This window comes from Marmota flaviventris, chromosome 18, assembly GCF_047511675.1.
Source record: "Marmota flaviventris isolate mMarFla1 chromosome 18, mMarFla1.hap1, whole genome shotgun sequence".
NCBI classification, from domain to species: Eukaryota; Metazoa; Chordata; class Mammalia; order Rodentia; family Sciuridae; genus Marmota; species Marmota flaviventris.
In genome coordinates this window covers 62,213,437-62,234,961 of record NC_092515.1, presented here as the reverse complement: position 1 = coordinate 62,234,961, position 21,525 = coordinate 62,213,437, and the positions used below count along the sequence as shown (strand labels likewise).

Sequence of the window (21,525 nt, the reverse complement as noted above, 5' to 3'; positions counted from 1 at the left end):
TGCCCGCCGGCCTGGGAGCCCCGTGCTGGCTGAGGCCTGGTGCCCGTGAGGATGGCACTGCGCCTCGTCTCCCTGTCCGGCTGGGAGAACCCGGGAGAGGGAGCCGGCTGGAGGTCACCATGGAGTCCCTGCCAACCCACCCGGGCGCTGTTGAGTCTTGCCCAGTGTGTTCGAGTGACAGCGTGCTGCTGTGGCCGTGGGCCAGTGCCTGTGTCTGCCACTGTCTGTGGGTGGTGGGTTCCAGTGTGTGTCCCGTGAGGCGCAGGAGCCTGTGAGCCAGAGTGGGCACGTGAGCGTCTACACATGTGTGAGACACACGCATGCGCGAGTCCGGCGGTCACCGTGGGCCTGAGTGTGGGACCGTGAGCGTGTGGACCCACGTGTGTGACCCTGGGCGGCACACCCGTGTCTGGCCGTTGACTGCCCATGTCGGGTGGGCCTGGGCCTGGGTGGGGTGCCGCGCTCCCCTGCCCGGCTGTGACGCCCCTGCCTCGCAGCTGCTCTACACCCTGACCTTCTGGCTGCTGGTGCGGCAGTTCGTGAAGGAGAAGCTGCTGAAGAAGGCCCAGCTGCCTGCCGTGCTGCTGCAGGTCGCCGTGGCGGACACAGGTGAGTGGGGCGGTCGGGGTCGCGCCGTCCCGCCCTGCCGGGCCCAGGGCCATCCCCCTGCCGGGTCCAGGGCCATTCCCTGCCTACTGGCTTGGCCCGCAGAGCCCACGCAGACCCAGACGCTGCTGCGGAGCCTGGGGGAGCTGGTCACGGGCGTGTACGCCAAGTACTGGATCTACGTGTGTGCGGGCATGTTCGTGGTGGTCAGCTTCGCCGGCCGGCTGGTGGTCTACAAGATCGTGTACATGTTCCTCTTCCTGCTCTGCCTCACACTCTTCCAGGTGCCTGGGGGTGAGCGTAGCCCCGGGGGCGGGCAGCACGGCACCGCTCCCCCTCCCTGGGCGCCGCTCACCGCCCGGTGCCGCCCGCAGGTGTACTACAGCCTGTGGCGCAGGCTGCTCAAGGTGTTCTGGTGGCTCGTGGTGGCCTACACCATGCTGGTGCTCATCGCCGTGTACACCTTCCAGTTCCAGGACTTCCCCGCCTACTGGCGCAACCTCACCGGCTTCACGGACGAGCAGTGAGTCAGGGGCCCTCCTCAGGCCCACCCGTCCCGCTGGGCGGGCCTGGGGCTGGGCCTGCCACGGCGCCTCTCCCCGCAGGCTGGGGGACCTGGGCCTGGAGCAGTTCAGCGTGTCCGAGCTCTTCTCCAGCATCTTCATCCCGGGCTTCTTCCTGCTGGCCTGCATCCTGCAGCTGCACTACTTCCACCGGCCCTTCATGCAGCTCACCGACCTGGAGCACGTGCCCCCCGTCGGCCCTCACCGCCCACGCAGGGCCCACAGGTGCCTCCCACCTCCCGGGCTCCCCTGCTCCTGCTGCAGCTGGGGAAGGCCTCACCCGGGTGGGGGCGGGAGGAGCCAGGACCTTGCTGGGCCTTCAGATCCAAGGCCCTGGGCGCTGGGCGTCCTCTCACACCTCATGGGGCTGAGGGCACGACCAGGTCGTGGGGGAATGTCAGCTGACCACCCTCGGCCTGGGCAGGAGGCACACCTCTGAGGGCCAGGGGCACCAGGCCTAGCAGCTGCAGCAAAAACCCAAGGGGACGAGGGGTGTTGGTGGGGGCGTCTCAGCCCCAGGGAGAAGAGGACAGGCGTTGAGTGACTCGGATTCTCTAGGCAGGACATGGCCAGCGAGGCCCCTCTGCTGCAGGAGGAGGAAGAGGTCCCCAGGGACAGGGGGCTGAATGTGGACAGCCCCTGCCAGGCCACACAGGTCCCTGAAGGTGAGCGCAACAGTGGCCGATCAGAGTTCACTCTGCCATGCCCCAGCCAAGGGGCACTGACGGTCCCCTCTGAGCCCCGAGCCTCACTGACCCCCACCCTGCCCCCATCACAGGCACAGCCAGCAAGTGGGGCCTGGTGGCCGAGCGGCTGCTGGACCTGGCCGCTGGCTTCTCGGAGGTCCTCTCCCGCGTGCAGGTGTTCGTGCGACGACTGCTGGAACTGCACATCTTCAAGCTGGTGGCCCTGTACACCGTCTGGGTGGCCCTGAAGGAGGTGAGCTGGCCGCACCGGCCCCTCCCTTCAGCCTCCATCTCCTCATGCAGGGTGGGGCCGCCCCCAGCCCAGCCTCCCTGACTGACGCCCGGGTCCCCGGCAGGTGTCGGTGATGAACCTGCTCCTGGTGGTGCTGTGGGCCTTCGCCCTGCCCTACCCACGCTTCCGGCCCATGGCCTCCTGCCTGTCCACCGTGTGGAGCTGCATCATCATCGTGTGCAAGATGCTGTACCAGCTCAAGGTTGTCAACCCCCAGGAGTACTCCAGCAACTGCTCCGAGGTACGGGCACTTCCACCTGGACAGTCCCTCAGGGGATGCAAGTCACGGTGTGAGGGACACCGGCAGAGACCCTGCCATGCGGAAGGGAGGGCCTCAGGGCAGCTCTGCCAGGATCTCGCCACTGCCCTGCTGCTCCCTGCACATCTCTGCCTCCCCGGCCTGGCCTGTGGCCTCTCGCTTCCCAGACACTTGGACCCTCCCCCTCAGGGTGGCTCTGAGGCCACCCAGGGTGCCTTTGCTGGGTAACTGTTATGGCTGGACCTGGGCTGGAGACACAGGTGCTGACCTGACCTGACCTGCCTGCCAGCCCCTCCCGAACAGCACCAACCTGCAGCGGACAGAGATCAACCAGTCCCTGCTGTACCGCGCTCCCGTCGACCCTGCCAACTGGTTTGGGGTGCGGAAGGGCTTCCCCAACCTGGGCTACATCCAGGTGAGCATGGGGCCCAGCGGTGCGCAGACAGCCCAGCTGCCCTCACTGCCCTGACACTGCTGCACTCTGCAGAGCCACCTGCAGATCCTGCTGCTGCTGGTGTTCGAGGCCATGGTGTACCGCCGGCAGGAGCACTACCGCCGGCAGCACCAGCTTGCCCCGCTGCCCGCCCAGGCTGTGTGTGCTGACGGCACCCGCCAGCGGCTCGACCAGGGCCTGCTCAGCTGTCTCAAGTACTTCGTCAACTTCTTCTTCTACAAGTTTGGGCTGGAGGTGAGGTCAGACAGGGCCCCTGTCCCTTCCCAGCAGGCTCTGTACCTCTCAGGCACCTGGAGCTGCCTGGGGTGTGCAGCTGGGGCACAGCTCTGAGGCTGAGCTAGGGCCCTTCGGGTACCAGTGAGGTCCACCACAGTGCCCAGGAAGGCAGGGGGAGGCCAGGGCTGGCCGGGGTCTGAGGATAGAACTGCCTCCCAAGCGTCAGGTTTCCAGAGCCTGATGGAGATAGGGCTTGCCTCTGCAGCCCTCCCGGGGGTGAGGCAGTCACCCTGGGAGCCTGGACTGCTGGCCCCCAATGTGTGCTTGCTGCCCCATGGCCTCAAGCCAGGAGGTGCTGACCTGTCTGTCCCTTGTGCCATCAGGGTGGGCCTGGTGCAGGCCAAGGAGGCCTGTACCTAAGCCCAGTCCACCCCTGTCCCCACTGTCCCTCCCCAGATTTGCTTCATGATGGCCGTGAACGTGATTGGGCAGCGCATGAACTTCATGGTCATCTTGCATGGCTGCTGGCTGGTGACCATTCTCACTCGCCGGCGTCGTGAGGCCATCGCCCGCCTCTGGCCCAGCTACTGCCTCTTCCTGGCGCTCTTCCTGCTGTACCAGTACCTGCTGTGCCTGGGCATGCCCCCTGCCCTGTGCATCGGTGAGCCTTGTGGGTGCCAGTGGGGCAGGGGGCCAAGGGGCCGGCAGCCGAGCTGTGGGCGCAGAGGAGGGAGCCATGGCGTTGTTCCCCCGACTCCCCGGGCCGAGCCTGGGCCCTCCACAGCCCAGCCCCGAGCCAGCCCTGTGAGTCCCACTGCCTTCAGCCTCCCTGTCCCAGCTGAAGCGTCTCTCTGGGGTGCTCCTGCCCCCGGGCTCCCCCTGCATCCATGGCTCTCTTCCCATCCTGAGAGGTCTCAAACCCTCAGAGAGGTCAAGGGTATCACCGGAGCATGTGTGTTTGTGCCCAAGGACCGCCTCTCACGCGACTCTGGGGACGATGGTCTAGTGCACAGCGCAACGGCCCCGTTCCCCACAGCGCGGTCCTTGTGGCAGGGTCAGCCTGCCGTGTGCAGGGGGTCCTCCATCTCCTGTCTCAGTGTCCTGGCCTTTTGTCCTGGGAGAGCCAGCTGGTGTTCTTCCTTGTGCTGGGGATTGAACCAGGGCTGTGCTCCACCAGGCAGGCTCTCCGCCACGCCCAGCCCCTCCAAGGTCTTGCTGAAGGCCCTGAGGCCTGGCTGTGCTGCGGTGCCCTCGGGCTCTCAGAGCAGCTGTGGCCACCGCTGGCCTTCAAGGGCACCCCTTGGGCCAGCTCAGGGGACCCATGACTGTGCCTCCATGCTAGAGACCTGACACTGGGGTGACTTGGGTGGTCATCTCACAGCTGCCACGAGGTTCCCTCCAGCTGTGCTCCGCTGCACTCCAGACTCCATGGCACCGAGCTGGGCCCAGTGAGTCCTGGTTTGCACCCCGGCCAGCTCCCTTTCTGGGGTGTAGTTCAGTGTGGCGTCATCTGACCACCACGCCACAGAAGGCATGGAGGTCTGTGTCCTCCTGAGGAGGAGGATTTGAAGTTCAAGGCCAGCCTTGGCAACTTAGCGAGGCCCTAAGCAGCTTAGTGAGAACCTGTCTCAAAACAAAAAAGGGCTCAGGATGTGGCTCAGTGGTTAAGCACCTTGATTCAGCTCCCCAGGAACAAAAAAGCAGCACCCAGACCATAACGGCTACGTGCCATCTGATTCTTGTCCCCCCAGCAGTGGGACTGAGCTCAGTGACACTTTGCCGCTGAGACGGCTCCCCACCCCTTCTCTCTGGAGACAAGGCCTCGCCGAGTTGCCCAGGCTGGCTGTGGGCCTGCCATCCTGCCTCTGGGGTCACAGGTGTGGCCTGTGTGTGGTCACCATGTCATGGCATCATGTGAGCCATGCTCACCCAGTGTCACCTGCCCCCAGGAGGTGTCCCTCCTGCCTTACAAGAAGCCCAGCTGCCGCCTTACTTTCTGGCCTGTGGCTGGGTCCCTCTGCCCTCCCCCACCCCCACCCCACCCTGGTGCACAGACATCACAGAATATGCACGGTGCCCCGGGTCTGTAAGTCCTCAGGGCTCCCAGTGTGAGTGCATGTGACGGTGAGACCATGGGAGTGTCAGCATATGGGAACATCCCCTGTGAACACTGGAATGCCCAGCCCAGATCGTAAACCTCTGAGGCTGCTGGCCAGCAGACGGGTGCTGCGGGCCCTGGACAGGCCTCGCCCTTCCTGACGTGCCCTCATGCCCACAGACTACCCGTGGCGCTGGAGCCAGGCCATCCCCATGAACTCCGCTCTCATCAAGTGGCTGTACCTGCCCGACTTCTTCAGGGCCCCCAACTCCACCAACCTCATCAGTGAGTGCCTCACAAGCAGGCCCGCCTCCTGCTCGTGCCACCCTGGGGGGCACACCTGCCAGCCTCCGGAGGCCACAGAGGCTGCACCTGCAGGGCATGTGGACCTGCAGGGCATGGGAGGGAGGGGCCCGCCGGGTACTGCCAGGCGGGCCCAGGGCCTGTACTTCTGAGCCCAGTGGGCCTGCCCCTGCCTGCAGGCACGTCTTGATGGGGTGGGGGGCCGCTCCCGTGCACCTGAGGACAGGTCCAAGCGCTCACTGTCCCCCAGGCTCACAGGCCATGGCCATGGTGTGCGGCCCACGTTTCCTGCCACACACACACGCAGCGCACGTGTGCAGCAGCACCACCTGCTGATGTCCTCATGCTGCCCTGTGTACAGTGGTGCCCACAGCGTGACGTGGCCCCGGCGGCTCTCCTGTGTCCGCAGGTGACTTCCTCCTGCTGCTCTGCGCCTCCCAGCAGTGGCAGGTGTTTGCAGCTGAGCGCACTGAGGAGTGGCAGCGCGTGGCCGGCACCAACACTGACCACCTGGAGCCACTGCGGGGGGAACCCAACCCTGTGCCCAACTTCATCCACTGCAGGTGGGTGCACATGCCCACCATGGAGGGCCCTGCTGGGAGGGGGCGGCCAGGACGACCAGCAGCTGGTGACACTTGCCTGCAGGTCCTACCTGGACATGCTGAAGGTGGCCATCTTCCGCTACCTGTTCTGGCTGGTGCTGGTGGTGGTGTTCATCACGGGGGCCACGCGCATCAGCATCTTCGGGCTGGGCTACCTGCTGGCCTGCTTCTACTTGCTGCTCTTTGGCACCACCCTGCTGCAGAAGGGCACGCGGTCCCGCCTCGTACTGTGGGACTGCCTCATCCTCTACAACGTCACAGTCATCATCTCCAAGAACATGCTGTCGGTGAGCCGCCCGCCCGCCGTCCCCACTCCCGAGGCTCGGCTGGCCCTGGTCCTCCCCCAGGCCTGGCTGACCCTCCCCCTCCCCCAGCTCCTGTCCTGCGTCTTCGTGGAGCAGATGCAGAGCGGCTTCTGCTGGGTCATCCAGCTCTTCAGCCTCGTGTGCACCGTCAAAGGCTACTATGACCGTGAGTGGGCGCGGCCTGGGGCAGGGGGTGCACAGGGACCCCCGGTGCTCAGGCCTTGACCCCTGGCCATGCCGGTACCTGTCCCACAGCCAAGGAGATGATGGGCAGGGACCAGGACTGCCTGCTGCCCGTGGAGGAGGCCGGTGTCATCTGGGACGGCGTCTGCTTCTTCTTCCTGTTGCTGCAGCGCCGCGTCTTCCTCAGCTACTACTTCCTGCACGTCAGTGTGGACCTGCAGGCCACCGCCCTGCAGGCCTCCAGGTCAGCCCCAGCCCAACTAGCACTGGGTCCCTGGGCTGGAAGAGAGCACCATGGGCACCTGCACTCTGAGGCTCATGTGTCACCTGGAGGGAAGCCCGAGGAACACTGGCCCCCTATGGATCGCATGTGCCCTTGCCATCCCCAGACTGGAGCTCAGAGGCTGAGTGCTGCGTGGACCTGGAGTCAGCCCTGACTGTGACAGTGTCTTACCTCCTGGGCACAGAGCTCTGACTTAGAGCCAGCCTCATCTGCCTCTCCCAGGGACCCCAGTGCCCAGGGGTGGGGACAGGCGGAGCTGAGTCCTGCCCTCACCGCTCTCCCCACAGGGGCTTCGCCCTCTACAATGCAGCCAGCCTCAAGAGCATCGAGGCCCACCGCAAGGCGGAGGAGAAGTCCTTGGCCCAGCTGAAGAGACAGTAGGTGTCCTCTGGGGCAAGGACCCTTGGGTTTTTCTGGCCAGCCTGGCACTCAGAGCCCACTCCCTCCCATAGGATGAAGCGGATCCGTGCCAAGCAGGAAAAGTACAGGCAAGGCCAGGCAGGCCGTGGCCGCCCGCAGGCCGTGGGCCCTGAGGACCCTGTCCAGCAGCCAGGTGAGCATGGATGGAGCCCAGGACCTTGGAGGGCTCCCCATGTCCATGCCCACCGGAGCCTGCCTGCCTCTGTGTCATGTGATGTCCCCAGAGTTCCCTGCCTATCAGTGTCCTGTGCCATGTGGTGTGGTCACTTGTCCCAGCAAGCTGTGTGGCCACCCTGTGACTGTCTGTCTGCACTCGTGGGCCCTCTTTCCCATCCTTCCAGGCCGAGCCACATGGCATCCTGTGGCACCAGCACTGCAGGGGCTCCGTGTCTGTGGTGGCCCATCCCAGGACAGGCTGCTCCCACAGCCTCCCCGGCCCCTCCCTGTCACCTCACTCTTCGCCCCGCCCCTCCACAGGGCCCAGCAGTCCAGGGGGCTCCTCCTCGCCACCGAGACAGTGGTGGCGGCCCTGGCTGGACCATGCCACAGGTACCCTGCCTGACCATCTACTCCAGATACCCTGCTTCTCCCTGGTGCCTCCTTGTCCGGTCTGGTCTCGTCCTGCTCTCTGGCCTGCGTCCATGCATGCTCTGCCATCCCCCAGCAGGCCCCCCACTAGGGTGGCAGTTTGGGCAGCGCCTGTGCAGGTGGTGGGACAAGGGGAACATTCTGGGCAGTGCAGCTGGGTCTGCTTTTGGCTGATGCCCGGTTGAGGAACCGGAGGACCTCTCAAGGGTCTTGCTGGGAGGGGAAGCCCTGCCTGGGGGCTGGGTCTCAAGCCCTCTCTGCCTGCAGTCATCCACTCTGGGGACTACTTCCTGTTTGAGTCTGACAGTGAGGAGGAAGAGGAAGCCCTGCTGGAGGACCCCAGGCCATCAGCACAGAGCGCCTTCCAGGTGAGATGGTGGCCCCCTTCCCCTCTGTCCGTGGAGGTCCTGGCCTTGGGCCAGGCAGCCTGAGGTGGGACAGAGGCTTGCAGGGTCTAGGCAGCCAGCTCTGCATACCCCCTTCAGACCTCCGCAGCGGCGGGAAACCAGGCCCTAGGCTGGGGATGATCACCAGCAGCCACCTGCCCCTCTGCGCCTGTCTTCCCTAGGTCCTGGCTCTGGCCGTGCTGGACTGTTGCTGCCAGCGCCTGGTCTGTGGAGCCTGGCGTGGCTGCTGGGCACATTTGTGTCCTGGGGCCAGAAGGGCCCTCTCGGTCCTTGGTTCTGGTTCTCAGTGTGGGGCCCTGGTGTTGAGTAGCAAGGACCTGTGGGTGGGCTGCATTCACTGTGCCCTCCCACTGCAGCCCTGGGGTCCCATTTCCAGAGGAAGTGCAGGGCAGCCAGGTCCCCAGCTGGTACAGCAGCCAGGGCCGGGGCCAGGCCCTGACAAGCCCAGGTTCCTCCTGCTCTTTCCTGGGAGGGGAACTTGGGGCCAGGGTCCTGACCCACTCCTGGGCTGGCAGATGGCGTACCAGGCCTGGGTGACCAACGCCCAGACAGTGCTGAGGCGGCGGCGGGAGCAGGCGCAGCCGCAGCAGGAGCGGGTGCACCAGGAAGGTGCTGAGCGCACTGAGGAGTGGCAGCGTGTGGCCAGCACCAACACTGGTGAGTTGCGGCAGGGCTGTGGTGGGGACCTGCAGAGCTGAGAGACACTGACCAGTCCCCTGTATCAGGAGGTGACCCGAGCCTGGGGGAGCCCGTGGAAGCCCTCGAGGATGAGGTGGCAGGTGAGTGGGCCCAAGGGCAGGGATCAGGACTCTCCTGGCCAACCCCTGTTTCAGCATCTCCTCCCTCCCTCCAGGCCGAGGCCACGTCATGCAGCGCGTGCTGGGCACCGTGCAGTTCTTGTGGGTGCTTGGCCAGGCTACGGTGGACGGGCTGACCCGCTGGCTGTGTGCTTTCACCAGGCACCACCGCACCATGAGCGACGTGCTGCGGGCAGAGCGCTACCTGCTAACACAGGAGCTCCTGCGGGTGAGCTGTGCGGTCACACCCACTGCAGACCCCTCCCCATCCTGCTGGGTGCTGCCCTGCCCATCAGGAGCAGAGCCCTGAGACCCCCCCCCCCACGCCCTGCAGGGTGGAGAGGTGCACCGGAGCGTACTGGACCAGCTGTATGTGAGTGCAGCTGAGACCACACTGCCAGGCCCCCCAGAGGCCCGTGATGGACCCAGCACAGTGTCCAGGTGGGTGGAGGACTGAGGGGGCTGGAGCTGAGCCAGGGCAGCTCCTCCCTCCTTGCTCTCAGCCCCAAAGTCGGGGCTGATCCCAACCCTGTGACCTGGCTCCCCTCCCACAGTGGGCTGGGCGCTGAGGAGCCCCTGAGCAGCCTAACAGATGACACCAGCAGCCCCCTGAGCACCGGCTACAGCACCCGCAGTGGCAGTGAGGAGACTGCCACCGACTCCCGGGACCAGGCTTCCCTGCAGGGCTCCCAGGAGCTTTTGGCCAACGCCCGCACGCGGACGCGCACAGCCAGCGAGCTGCTCCTGGACAGGTGGGGTGGGGTGGGGTGGGGCTGGGCCAGGAGGGTGGGAGCCACCTGCCTGCATGGCTGCAGCCAGGTGGTCCCTCTGCAGGTGCCTGCACATCCCCGAGCTGGAGCAGGCCGAGAGCTTTGCGGCAGAGCAGGGCCGGACGCTGCGGCTGCTGCAGGCCGTGTGCCAGTGCGTGGCCGCACATTCGGAGCTGCTCTGCTACTTCATCATCATCCTCAACCACATGGTCACCGCCTCGGCTGCCTCCCTGGTGCTGCCCGTGCTCATCTTCCTGTGGGCCATGCTGTCCATCCCCAGGCCCAGCAAGCGCTTCTGGATGACAGCCATCATCTTCACGGAGGTGGGCTGCAGCCACTGGGGCCAGGGAGGGGGCAGCCTGGCCCCGTGCTGACCCCCTCTTCTGCAGGTCACGGTGGTCACCAAGTACCTGTTCCAGTTTGGCTTCTTCCCCTGGAACAGCCACATGGTGCTGAGGCGCTACGAGAACAAGCCCTACTTCCCCCCGCGCATCCTGGGCCTGGAGAAGACGGACAGCTACACCAAGTGCGACCTGCTGCAGCTCATGGTGCTCTTCTTCCACCGCTCCCAGCTGCTGGTGAGCACGCACCCAGCACCCCGGGGCTCGCGGGCTAGACAGTGGGCAGCCCAGGGTGGGCCTGGCCATCTTGCCTGGTCCCAGCATGTTTCAGCTGGTGTCCTCACTGTCCCTCCTGGCCCTCCACACAGTGCTACGGCCTCTGGGACCATGAAGAGGACCAGTTCTCCAAGGAGCAGAGCAGGAGCAGTGGGAAGGATCAGGGGGCTGAGGCGGGGCCAGAGGTCCTACTGGGAGCCCAGGCAGAGGCAGGCGCCGAGCACCAGGCAGAGCTGGGGGTGGCAGGAGCCACGACCAAGGACGACATCCAGGTAGAAGCGAGGGCTGTTCCTGAGGATGGGGCTCCAGAGCCCCAGGTGGACTTCAGGCCTCAGGACACAAGACGAATCAGCCTGCGTTTCAGGAGGAGGAAGGAGAGGCCTGGACCCGCAGGAGCGGCAGCCACGGGTGAGAGAGCTCTGACCACAGCCCAGTCCCACTGGTTCTCACAGGCAGTGCTGGCTCTCGGCTGTTTCAGGGGAGGTAGAGGAGGCCGGACGGCCCATCCCATCCCTTGGAGGTGCCAGGCCCAGCAGGGGACCAGCTGGATTCCAGGACAGGACAGCACTTGGCTGTGGGTTCTGGCTCTTCCAGGGGAACAGAGAGGTACACTGCTGTCTACAGGGCCAGCAGCAGAGCATGTGCCCTGGCTGGCCTCAGCTGCCCCTTGACAGGGCCAGGAAGAGGCCCCTGTGCTGTCTGCTTCTCTGTGAAGTGGCCAGAAGCCAGGCCCAGTCCCCCGTGGGCTCAGCCGCCACACTTCTCGCCCACAGAAGCTGTGGATGGGGAAGAGGAGGAAGAGGCGGCGGGAAAGAAGGGGCCGAGCCGTTCTCAAGAACGGATGAAGGCAGCCGCACGCTGGCTGCAGAGCTTCTGCCTGTCCCTGTGAGTGGCCGGCCCTTCTTTCCACATGGCAGGGAGGGGGTCCCTATGGCCAGGCACCCAGCTGAGCCCCCTCCCACAGGGCACAGAGCATATACCAGCCCCTGCAGCGCTTCTTCCATGACATCCTGCACACCAAGTACCGGGCGGCCACAGACGTCTATGTCCTCATGTTCCTGGCGGACGTTGTGGACTTCATCATCATCATCTTTGGCTTCTGGGCCTTTGGGGTGAGCAGGGCTGGCTGCCCGGGTGGGTGCAGCCCCGCCGCTACCAGCGGCCCAACTCCAGCTCCCCTCCTCTGCCTTTTGGCTACAGAAGCACTCGGCTGCCACAGACATCACGTCCTCCCTGTCAGATGACCAGGTGCCCGAGGCCTTCCTGGTCATGCTGCTGATCCACTTCAGCACCATGGTGGTGGACCGTGCCCTCTACCTGCGCAAGACCGTGCTGGGCAAGCTGGCTTTCCAGGTGGTGCTGGTGCTCGCCATACACCTCTGGATGTTCTTCATCCTGCCAGCCGTCACCGAGAGGTGGGGTCTCCATCCCGGGGTGGGCACGACGCAGGGCAGGGCCTGGTCAGCCTCCGTCTCTTGACGGTCCCTGCCACCCTGTCCCAGGATGTTCAGCCAGAATGCTGTGGCCCAGCTGTGGTACTTCGTGAAGTGCATCTACTTTGCCCTGTCCGCCTACCAGATCCGCTGCGGCTACCCCACCCGCATCCTGGGCAACTTCCTCACCAAGAAGTACAACCACCTGAACCTCTTCCTGTTTCAGGGGTGAGTGGTCTGCCCAGGGGTCACTGAGAGCAAGGGGCAGCTGGGCTAGGTAGCCTGTCAGAGCTAGCATGGGAGACCCTCCTGACGGGATCCTGACCTGGCAGGTTCCGGCTGGTGCCATTCCTGGTGGAGCTACGGGCAGTCATGGACTGGGTGTGGACAGACACCACCCTGTCCCTGTCAAATTGGATGTGTGTGGAGGACATTTACGCCAACATCTTCATCATCAAGTGTAGTCGAGAGACAGAGAAGGTAGGACCAGGCCTGGGGGAGGGACAGCAGGGTACTGCTTCCCCAGAGGCTCTGCCTGTGTGGACAGGAGCCAGAAGCCAACCACAGGTCAAAGGAAGGGTTCTCCGAAACCCTCTGGAGCCCAGGCATGGTAGCAAGTGCCTATAATCCCAGCAACTCGGGAGGCTGAGGCAGGAGGATCCCAAGTTTGAGACTGCAGCAAGAACTGTCTCAAAGTAAAACAGGCTGGGGATGTGCTCAGGGAAGTGAGCTGCCGTTGCTCTGTGTATATTCTGGTCCTCTCCAGACAGCTAGTTTGGGGACATGCTCCCAGGCTGGTGTCTTTTGAAGCACAAGTTTACTTTCTTCCCTTCGTGGCTCCTGTCTTGTTAACCTGAGAGGTCATGAAGATGATGCCTTGAGGCTCATGCGCCGGGGCCTGGCTGCAGGGGGGCTGCGTGCAGGCTGGGCCAAGCCAGCGCATTCCTTGGGGATGCTCCCACTGGACACCTGGCCTGTCTAGGTCCAGCTGCGTGTCTGTGCCCACTCTGCCCCAGGCTGGCCACCGTAGCTTTGTGCTGACCCCAGCTGGAGGCTAGAGACCATGGCCCTGAGGGGCTGGGTGACCTGTGTCTTGCCCCAGAAATACCCCCAGCCCAAGGGGCAGAGGAAGAAGAAGATCGTCAAGTACGGCATGGGCGGCCTCATCATCGTCTTCCTCATCGCCATCATCTGGTTCCCACTGCTCTTCATGTCACTGGTGCGCTCCGTGGTCGGCGTTGTCAACCAGCCCATCGATGTCACCGTCACTCTCAAGCTGGGCGGCTATGAGGTGAGCTGCCCTGGAAAGCAGGGCAGAGGCCCCTCCGCTCCCCGATGTCTCACGGAGCGCCACCCCCAGCCTGTCCGTGACCACCAGGTTCCCCATCACCCACCCTGGTGCCCACCAGCTGCCCTGTCCCCCGCCAGCCCCTGTTCACCATGAGTGCCCAGCAGCCGTCCATCGTGCCCTTTACACCTGAAGCTTATGAGGAACTGTCCCGGCAGTTTGACACCCACCCGGTGAGTGGCCCCCAGGCTGTGTCCATGTGGTGAGGGGATGGCCTGGTGGGTGTGGGGGTGGCCACCCCCACTGAAGCATGCCATGCCACAGCTGGCCATGCAGTTCATTAGCCAGTACAGTCCCGAGGACATCGTCACAGCTCACATCGAGGGCAGCTCTGGGGCCCTGTGGCGCATCAGCCCCCCAAGTCGGGCTCAAATGAAGCGAGAACTGTACAACGGCACTGCCGACATCACCCTGCGCTTTACTTGGAACTTCCAGAGGTGGGTGCCGTGCCCCGGGGACTGGGTGGGTGCTCCCTGCAGGGGCTCATGCTTGTCCACCTCCAGGGACCTGGCCAAGGGCGGCAAGGTGGAGTACACCAATGAGAAGCACACCCTGGAGCTGGCCCCTGACAGCTCGGCACGGCGGCAGCTGGCCCGCCTGCTGGAGGGCACTTCCGACCAGTCCGTGTGAGTGGGGGTCCTGGTGGGGTGGGCAGGGGTTGGGGGAGCCCTGGGCCTGACCCAGCCCATGTGCTCTCCCCATAGGGTCATCCCCCACCTCTTCCCCAAGTACATCCGCGCCCCCAACGGGCCTGAAGCCAACCCCGTGAAGCAGCTGCAGCCCAGTGAGTGTGGGCAACTAGGGGCCGGGACCACCTGCGCTCTGGGCGGGGGGAGGGGGGGCTCCTAGTTCCAACCATCCCCCCCTGGCTCTGACCCAGACGAGGAAGCCGACTACCTAGGTGTGCGCATCCAGCTGCGGAGGGAGCAGGTGGGGACGGGGGCTGCCGGCTTCCTGGAGTGGTGGGTGGTGGAGCTGCAGGACTGCCACATGGACTGCAACCTGCTGCCCATGGTGATCTTCAGCGACAAGGTCAGCCCCCCCAGCCTCGGCTTCCTGGCCGGCTACGGGTGAGTGAGGGGCCTGGGGACACCCCACAAGGCTGGTGGGGGGCTCTGGCAGCAGCCCAGCCTCACTGGTCGCCCTGCAGGATCGTGGGGCTGTACGTGTCCATCGTGCTCGTCATCGGCAAGTTCGTGAGGGGCTTCTTCAGCGAGGCCTCCCACTCCATCATGTTCGAGGAGCTGCCCTTTGTGGACCGCATCCTCAAGCTGTGCCAAGACATCTTCCTGGTGCGCGAGACCCGTGAACTGGAGCTGGAGGAGGAGCTGTACGCCAAGCTCATCTTCCTGTACCGCTCCCCAGAGACCATGATCAAGTGGACGCGCGAGAAGGAGTAGGAGCCTGCCTCCTGGCACCGGGAATGAAGGCACCGCCCCACGGGCAGCAGGGCCACTAGGGCTGGTGGTGCTCCTTGGGCCAGGGACACAGCTGTCCCCAGTCAGGGCCATGAGCTGTGACATGTCCTCCCTGGCCCACCTGAGCCCTGATGCTGCTGTCAGAAGGATGCTATGTCCCCACCTGTTGCCCCTGTGGGCCCAGGACTGGCCACACCGAGCCTGGGGGCCTGGCCCTCCCTTCCCAATGCGTACTGTAGAGTTTTCTAATTAAAAACATTTTTATTTATACACATGGACAGTCACAGGCCAGTCCCTGCATTCTCGCCTCCCTGCTCCTGTGTGGTCAGCCTTGCTCCCGGGGGCTGGGCGAGCGCATCTTCTGCCTCAGAGTCACTGTCCTCAATCAGGTACTCCTGGACCTCCGGCATGACCCAATCCCTGGGGAAGTGTGCAGTGGGAACCCACCCTGAAGGGCTCCCACCCACCAGGAGTCTTCCAGCAGAGGGGGCACCAGTACCTCTGGCTGCGGAGCTGGGCCTCGGCCAGGATGTAGGGGGGCAGAGGGTCCAGAGAAGGCTGCGATAGAAGCCGTGTAGGTGAGGAGCTGTGCCCCAGCCCACCTGACACCTGGGAGCAAGGGCTCTAGTGGTGCAGGGCAGCCCTACTCACCAGGTCCTTCATGTTCACCCGGCAGCCATAGCACAGCTGTCCCATGACCTGGGCCTGGACACCCTTCCTGTGGACAAAGCTGAGCTGTGTGCCTGGTCCTGGTGCTGCCCTAGGCCATGGTCCCCCAGACCCCAGCTGGCCACAGATGGAGCAAGGACTCACTTGCAGGCTACCCTGCAGCAGGCCTGGCCCTCCCCTGCAACGCAGCCAGGCCCTGTGGTTGTCCCGGCCTCAGCTGGCGGGGTGGACAGCAGTGTCTGGGAGAGACGCGAGGTCTGGGCTCCAAAAGCTGTGGCGCTGTCTGTAAGCAGAGGGACCCTGGAGCTCCCGAACCCACACCCACTCCCTCCCCAACCCAGCACCCCAGGTGCAGACCATCAGTGTCGACGTCCAGCGCGCACAAGCACAGGAGACAGCGGGGCCCTGCGGGGCCGGCAGCACAGCCCTCCCGGGGGGCCTTCACCAGCTTCTCACTTGTCCTGCGAGAGGGCAGCGAGTAGTCCCACGGGGGCCCTGGCCAGGGGCTCTGCGCCCTCCCAGGCAGAGTGCCCCTTCACACCTACCTGTACACAGTGCTGATGGTGGAGGGGAACTGGGTCTGCAGCCTCAGGATGAAGGCCTCCATCAGCCGGTGGATGCTGGCCTTTTCGGGGGCCTAGGAAAATTGGATAGGGCTAAGGGAGGGCCCTAGTACAGATCAAGGTCCCCTGGAGTGGCTCCACACAGCCAGCCCTTGGGTCTACCCTTTCTGGGGAAAGCAGCACAGAACCCACTTCCAAAGGGCCACCCCATCATTCCCCTCAGAGACAGGACAGGGTACCAGTTACCCCTCCAAGGAGCAGGTGTGCCCAGAGGACCCTACTATTGGCACTACCAGAGGCAGGTGGCAAGTACTGAGGCCCCAAGGGGCCACTAGGACCTCAGTGTCAGCCCAGAGGAGGCCACTCCCACCCCTGCAGCTAACCTGGTGGGCCCACCTTAGTGTCAATGGCTGGTGTGAAGACAGAGGGGACAGCAAACAGGCGGTTGTAGAAGGCAACCTCCTTCAGCGTGTGGTCCCGCATGGGGCGCACCACCACCACATCCCCATGCCGCTCGTCCGAGAAGCCCTAAGGGTGGGTGCAGTCAGGCTGACCCCCGCCTGCAGGTAGGTCCCAGGACCCTCTTCCATGTGGGAGTCCCCAGGATCAACAAATGATCCTGCGCAGGAAGCCAAGGGATAAGTGTGGGGAGGGGCACCCCGTGTCCAGATCCTACATACCGTGTCCCAAGCCAGGAAGGCCCCTCTCCCCAGGGCCAGATTGGTCATGAGCTTAATGGCCAAGCGAGTGCAGCTATCCCCGGTCATCACCTTGGAGTAGCCATGGACTCGGGCCACGTGCAGGATGAGGTGGGTCCTATGGCAGAGGCAGAAGGTTGCAGACAATGGAGGAGGGGTCTCAAAGGGCAGGGCCCCTGGGGGTGGCTCACCGCAGGGTCTGAAGAAGCTCCTCCTTGGCTGTGAGTGTCCTCACAGAGTCGAACAGTCTGCAGAGGGCCGCAGTCTGGGTGGCTGTGGGGGACCTGCCCAGGCTGCAGGGCCCCGGGGAGTCCTGGGTGTGGGGCTGGTGTGTCTGTTCCCCACCCAGCACATGCTGCTGCTGGAGGAAGCTGTCCACAGCAGACTTGTAGGCCTCCTCCGTCCCCAATGGCTCCTGGGCAGAGCCCTGCAGCACTGCTGGTGGCAGGCCAAATACCTTCCAGAACACAGGAGAGCGTGGTGAGGCACCTGCCCTCCAACACCAGTGGGGAGCTAAGTTCCAGGGCTGCCCCAGCAAGCAGGCACGTGGCCCTGTGGCACCCCAACAGTCGCCTCCCGGGCCTTTCACCTCTTCCAAAGCAACTGTGTGCCACGGAAAGCCGATGTTCTGTAGGACTGACTTCACCTCAGCCAGAGTCTTTGCTCTGTCCTCTGGGCTCTGACCACAGGCTGCTCCCTCTGCAGATCCCAGGCAAGAGGGGTTAGGGCTTGCAGAGGAAAAGCCTGAGCACAGCAGGCTAAGGGGCTGACTCCATGAAGAACTTCCTGCAAGGCTGCACTTTGAAGGGCAGTAACTTCTGGGGTGATGGCAGGTGTCCACCACTTTCCTCTGGGGCCATCTTCAGAGCAGGCAGTGGATTCCCATATAGTGGCTAGAGATGTCCCAGCCCTCCACACCCACCCCTTGGCACCAGTACCAAACTTGCCCTTTTTAGCCACTGGACCCATGATAGGCCAGGCAGGTGCTCCTGTCCACACACCCCACCAACTTTCCAACACAGTCTGAGACCCCAGGACAAGGGTGCTGTCCAATGCATAGTCTCCTTCAGGAAAAGGTCCCAGTTGGGGCCTAATCCCACGTACCGTCAACATAGACAACCCCTGGCACAAAACGTAGTCTTTTGGCAGAATCCTGACTCAGGCCCTGGAGAAAGAAGTCAGGATTGGGAACTCAGACCCTGGCCAGAACCCATGGGGTATTTTCCAGCAAAGAATATTTCTCTGGCTTCAAAGCCAACCCAAAAGGAGGCAAGAGCCCCCCTTTTAGTAAACAAAGGCACCCAGACTTGGCCAGACAGACCCTGTGGGTGAGGCTCTGCCCTTGCTGAGGAGTGGGCCACAGGTCTTTCTTCCCCAGTGAAAAATACATCTGTCTGTAGAAGCCTCAGAACCTGCTTTCACCAGTCTCCTTGATGCCACAGGAACCTCTGAGACAAGCAGCTAGGTCCACAGGGGCCACTGTGCCACCTGCCTGGGCACCTTGGACCACTCAGAAAACACTCTTGCAGTAAGAACAGAGGCAACAAGGCACTGGAGGTGGGGGCATTGTGGGCATGGAAGGAGCAGTGCCAGATGCTACAAAACAGCCTCAGGAGGGGCTTATCTCATCACCCTGCAGGCAGGTGCCTATCTGGGCCAGTGCCCTTACCCAGGCTGACACCCCCACCCCATCCCAGTGGCTACTGCCTCCTCACCAGCCCCATGAAGCTTTGCCCCCCCAGGAAGCGTGGAGGAAGTGTGCATGCCCTCCCCTCTGCGGAGGCCCCGAGCCCTAGGGGAGCCCTCAGGTACTCCTGCAGTTCAGGTTGGCAACTCAATCCCACCCACTCCCTCTGTCCCTCCTGCGTGTGCTGCCTCTCTGCCTACACACGTCCTCTGGTTTGTGTACCTGCTGTACACACATCCTAGCTGGGGGCTGTGATGCTTCCTAGTGCCAACCAACTGCCCTTCAGTGCTGGCTGAGAAGGAAGGCTCCCCACCCCAGCTGGGCCCAGTAGCCTGGCCTAGAGGGTAGTATAGACACACCTCAAGTACCTGCCAGACCATGGAGCTGGACGAAGGACCCCCAGACCATGCCAAGAGCACCTGGGGAGAAGAAATATTAGTCAGGACGCATGCTTTCAACACTATGTGCCCCCACACCCGTGGGTAGCCCCAGATACCAAGTCCACCCTCAAAGCCCAGATAGGCTACCAGTGGGGAGAGGCTGCCTGCAGAAGAGGCACCAGGTGTTGAGAGCAGGGCCCCAGATCTACCTTTTCACCAGGAAAGATGAGCCGATTCTTCCCCAGCATGGCTCTGAACTTGTGCACGTAGAGGGCCTTGAAGCAGTCCCTGCAAGACAGACGCTCAGCACGGGCAGCAACCTGGGGCCCCACTGGGTTACTCAGCCTTTTACGGGCAGCATTTGCACAAAGAGGCTCTACCAGCAGCTGGCAAAGGGCTTCCCCAGGGGGCACTAAGGTTCTTGGAGTCCCATCCAGACCCCAGCAGGTGTGAGCGACACAGGGCATGGGGCTGCATCTAACACCCCATGAGTGCTCAGGAAGGCTTTTGGCAGAAGAGATGGGGCAGGGCCTGAGTCCTGTTCTCAACTCTCCCAATAAGCTCCCTCAGAGACCTTCCAGCCCCGGGGCAGTGGTGCCTCCACTTCAACAACAGGCCCGCCAGAAGCAACTCAGAAGAAACATGCTGACAATCTGGTTTCGAGCCCTTCAGGCAGCAGCGCAATCCCTGGAGTAATGTCAGGGGGAGAGGGGAGCACTGTATAAACTGCAGAGAGTGCCTAACATTCGGGGTCTCCAGGCCCACCTACCAGAGACTCCTTCATGCCAGCATGAAGCATGAATGGCCCTGAAGCACAAGCAAATAGAAGCCTGGGGTCTCCAGAATCCAGAGCAGAACTTCCAGCAGGACACAAGAGGTTGTGCCCTCAAAAGCATTCCAGCTGGCTCCTGGACCCCTCCCTGACTTGAGTCAGATTCCCAGGCCCAAGCCCAAGCCCAGCAGTTTCCATTTTAAAAGTTTTTCTGGGGTTGTAGCTCAGTTTGCCTAGCATGCACAAGGCTCTGAGTCTGACCCTCAGCACCACAAAGAAACATGCAGCCAGGGTAGAGCAATGCTGGATACAAGGGGAGCAAGGCTTCTGTGAGAGGCTGCCTGTGCCCCAGGTCTACTTCCTTCCTGTCAGACACACCCCGTGTCCATGGCAATGCCTCCCAACACCGAATGAGCACTGGGTACAGGGGCCAATATTTCTACCCCACAGCAGCTCAGTGTTTCAAGGTAAAATGATGAGCCCAAGGTCCAGTCCAGTGCCTGGACACAGAAAGTGACTTCCCAGGGTGCAGCTCAGCGAGCACAGTCTGATCATGAGGAGGCAAGGGTGTTGGCTGTGGGTGAGGAGAACCCTGCCATTCATTCCCTGCTTTGCCAGCTGGGGTTCCAGTGTGGTGGGTTCCTGTGAACAAGGGCTTTGCACTCACAAAACCACTCTCCCAGGGGCCAGGAAAGGCCAGAGTTTCTACACATGCCTGGTCTGGGTCACCAGAGCGCCTCACTCAAAACCTAGATTCTCAAAACTTGCACCAGGAGAGCTGGCCTCCCACCCCTTCTCAAGACCACACATATAGGATGGTTAGGAATGAGGAAGTGTTTGGAAAATAATCTCCTTACTCTCTTCCTCTCCCAGGAACATTTTTAAAAGCAGGCTCCCAGTAGCCAGGCGTGGTAGCACACACCTGTAATCCTAGTGATTCAGGAAGCTGAGGCAGGAGGATTTCGAGTTCAAAGCCAGGCCCAGCAATTTGAGGAGGCCCTAAGCAATTTAGCAAGACCCTGTCTCAAAATAAATAAATAAATAAATAGATAGATAGATAAGGCTGGGGGTTTGTCTCAGTGGTTAGAAGTCCCTGAATTCAATCCTGGCTTTAAAAAAAAAAAAAGCCCCATAAGAAAAAATAGCAATAAAAATAAATTATAAAAGAAGAAAATTACATCTACTATGTTGCATATATATTTCTATTTTTAAGTAGTATATCTAGTATAATCATTCATATTAATTGTCACATTTTTTAAAAAACAAAGCCCAAGATTTCTGGGGACCAACTTAAGGACATGAGGTAACTCCCCCAATAAACATGCTATACAAAATAAGGCACACCGCCCTAAGAATGAGAGGGCTAACACAGGAGAGATCTAACCCTAACCCTGGGGAGCTACAACCTAGGGAAAACGGGAACACCAAGTGGTCACTGGCCAAAAGAAACGAGGGCGGCCAGAGTCACAGACACGACGGGAGGTACCCGAGCCCCGGCCCCTCGGGAGAAGCCCAGGCTTCGGTCCAGCGGCCCGGGGACGCCGGAGCTCTCCCTCCAACTCTGACCGCCGTCCCACCCGGAGCACCTGCCCCTGGTGGCCGCCGCCCGCTCTCCACGCTCCCCACAGGCTCCCTCCGGGACCGCCCAGCCCCCTGGCAGTGGCGCCCCACTTCCCCGACAGGCCCCAGGGCCACTCGGAGCAGCGACGGCGGAGAGCGCGGTCCGGGGCGGCAGGGGGCCGACGGCGGGCTCGCGCGGCTCACCGGCAGAAGGCGTCGCCCGCTCGGATCACCACCACCGGCAGGCCTTCCCGGCACTTCACGCACTTCTGCGCCCGGCTTGGGAGAACCAGAGAGAGCAGGTCGCACGGTCGCCCGCTCCCGCCCCGCGTTCCCTCCCGGCTGCCCCCGAGGCCGGCCCGGGCCGGGGGCCTCCCGCTCCGCCCGCGGCTCTCACCCCGGCCTGGGCGCCGGCGGGGGCTCCCGGGGCGCCGGCTCCGCGTAGTGCTCGCCCGCCTGGCACATGGCTGCGCCCGCCGCCTCCCGAGCGCAGGCGGCCAGGCGGGCGCGCCCCGATGACGTCTCCGGGGACCGTGGCGGGCGCTCCC

General features: G+C 63.1%; 2 protein-coding genes across 11 annotated transcripts in view; one reads left to right on the top strand and one right to left on the bottom strand.

Moving 5' to 3' along the window:
• Piezo1 (piezo type mechanosensitive ion channel component 1 (Er blood group)) overlaps positions 1-14,920 on the top strand; it is a 47,952-nt gene extending 33,032 nt beyond the window's left edge. The window contains exons 13-51 of one of the 3 annotated variants that reach the window (XM_027933232.3): positions 498-609; positions 712-890; positions 981-1,129; positions 1,212-1,394; positions 1,728-1,834; positions 1,948-2,108; positions 2,212-2,388; positions 2,696-2,821; positions 2,894-3,094; positions 3,533-3,737; positions 5,355-5,459; positions 5,887-6,040; positions 6,123-6,366; positions 6,454-6,550; positions 6,640-6,811; positions 7,138-7,227; positions 7,303-7,403; positions 7,748-7,819; positions 8,126-8,226; positions 8,781-8,922; positions 8,991-9,044; positions 9,119-9,291; positions 9,397-9,503; positions 9,617-9,814; positions 9,897-10,155; positions 10,222-10,410; positions 10,542-10,857; positions 11,223-11,334; positions 11,414-11,561; positions 11,650-11,864; positions 11,952-12,110; positions 12,215-12,362; positions 12,985-13,173; positions 13,311-13,403; positions 13,495-13,667; positions 13,734-13,856; positions 13,935-14,014; positions 14,111-14,300; positions 14,381-14,920. In XM_027933232.3, the coding sequence (XP_027789033.3) occupies positions 498-609; positions 712-890; positions 981-1,129; positions 1,212-1,394; positions 1,728-1,834; positions 1,948-2,108; positions 2,212-2,388; positions 2,696-2,821; positions 2,894-3,094; positions 3,533-3,737; positions 5,355-5,459; positions 5,887-6,040; positions 6,123-6,366; positions 6,454-6,550; positions 6,640-6,811; positions 7,138-7,227; positions 7,303-7,403; positions 7,748-7,819; positions 8,126-8,226; positions 8,781-8,922; positions 8,991-9,044; positions 9,119-9,291; positions 9,397-9,503; positions 9,617-9,814; positions 9,897-10,155; positions 10,222-10,410; positions 10,542-10,857; positions 11,223-11,334; positions 11,414-11,561; positions 11,650-11,864; positions 11,952-12,110; positions 12,215-12,362; positions 12,985-13,173; positions 13,311-13,403; positions 13,495-13,667; positions 13,734-13,856; positions 13,935-14,014; positions 14,111-14,300; positions 14,381-14,630 (6,054 nt within the window). In that variant the 3' untranslated portion in view covers positions 14,631-14,920. The remainder of the gene's footprint in view (positions 1-497; positions 610-711; positions 891-980; positions 1,130-1,211; positions 1,395-1,727; positions 1,835-1,947; positions 2,109-2,211; positions 2,389-2,695; positions 2,822-2,893; positions 3,095-3,532; positions 3,738-5,354; positions 5,460-5,886; positions 6,041-6,122; positions 6,367-6,453; positions 6,551-6,639; positions 6,812-7,137; positions 7,228-7,302; positions 7,404-7,747; positions 7,820-8,125; positions 8,227-8,780; positions 8,923-8,990; positions 9,045-9,118; positions 9,292-9,396; positions 9,504-9,616; positions 9,815-9,896; positions 10,156-10,221; positions 10,411-10,541; positions 10,858-11,222; positions 11,335-11,413; positions 11,562-11,649; positions 11,865-11,951; positions 12,111-12,214; positions 12,363-12,984; positions 13,174-13,310; positions 13,404-13,494; positions 13,668-13,733; positions 13,857-13,934; positions 14,015-14,110; positions 14,301-14,380) is intronic. The other 2 variants (XM_027933233.3, XM_071604430.1) reach the window with 2 other exon arrangements.
• On the bottom strand, positions 14,890-21,476 carry Ctu2 (cytosolic thiouridylase subunit 2). Of its 8 annotated transcripts, none has more exons than XM_071604431.1 (17): positions 21,375-21,476; positions 21,182-21,256; positions 20,340-20,436; positions 19,220-19,332; positions 18,855-18,933; positions 18,625-18,684; positions 17,683-17,743; positions 17,168-17,277; positions 16,770-17,035; positions 16,561-16,696; positions 16,277-16,408; positions 15,863-15,954; positions 15,675-15,778; positions 15,462-15,600; positions 15,300-15,366; positions 15,148-15,206; positions 14,890-15,068 (listed from the first exon to the last, which is right to left on the bottom strand). In XM_071604431.1, the coding sequence occupies exons 1-17, from the start codon at positions 21,440-21,442 to the stop codon at positions 14,930-14,932; spliced, it is 1,797 nt and encodes a 598-aa protein (XP_071460532.1). In that variant the 5' UTR covers positions 21,443-21,476; the 3' UTR covers positions 14,890-14,929. The 8 variants fall into 8 exon arrangements, 7 of the variants coding, with proteins under 7 accessions (XP_071460532.1, XP_071460533.1, XP_027789035.3 ...); XM_071604432.1 differs by having other exon boundaries at positions 18,634-18,684; XR_011705256.1 differs by having other exon boundaries at positions 15,038-15,068; positions 15,300-15,383.
• Positions 21,477-21,525: the final 49 nt, after the last annotated feature.

Coding starts and splice junctions, on each gene's coding strand:
- Ctu2 (XM_071604431.1), bottom strand. CDS start 21,442: ATGTGCCAGGCGGGCGAGCACTACGCGGAGCCGGCGCCCCGGGAGCCC. Junction 18,934..19,219: donor CACTGCCCCGGGGCTGGAAG/GTCTCTGAGGGA, acceptor TCTGTCTTGCAG/GGACTGCTTCAAGGCCCTCT. Junction 15,207..15,299: donor GGGTGAACATGAAGGACCTG/GTGAGTAGGGCT, acceptor CTTCTATCGCAG/CCTTCTCTGGACCCTCTGCC.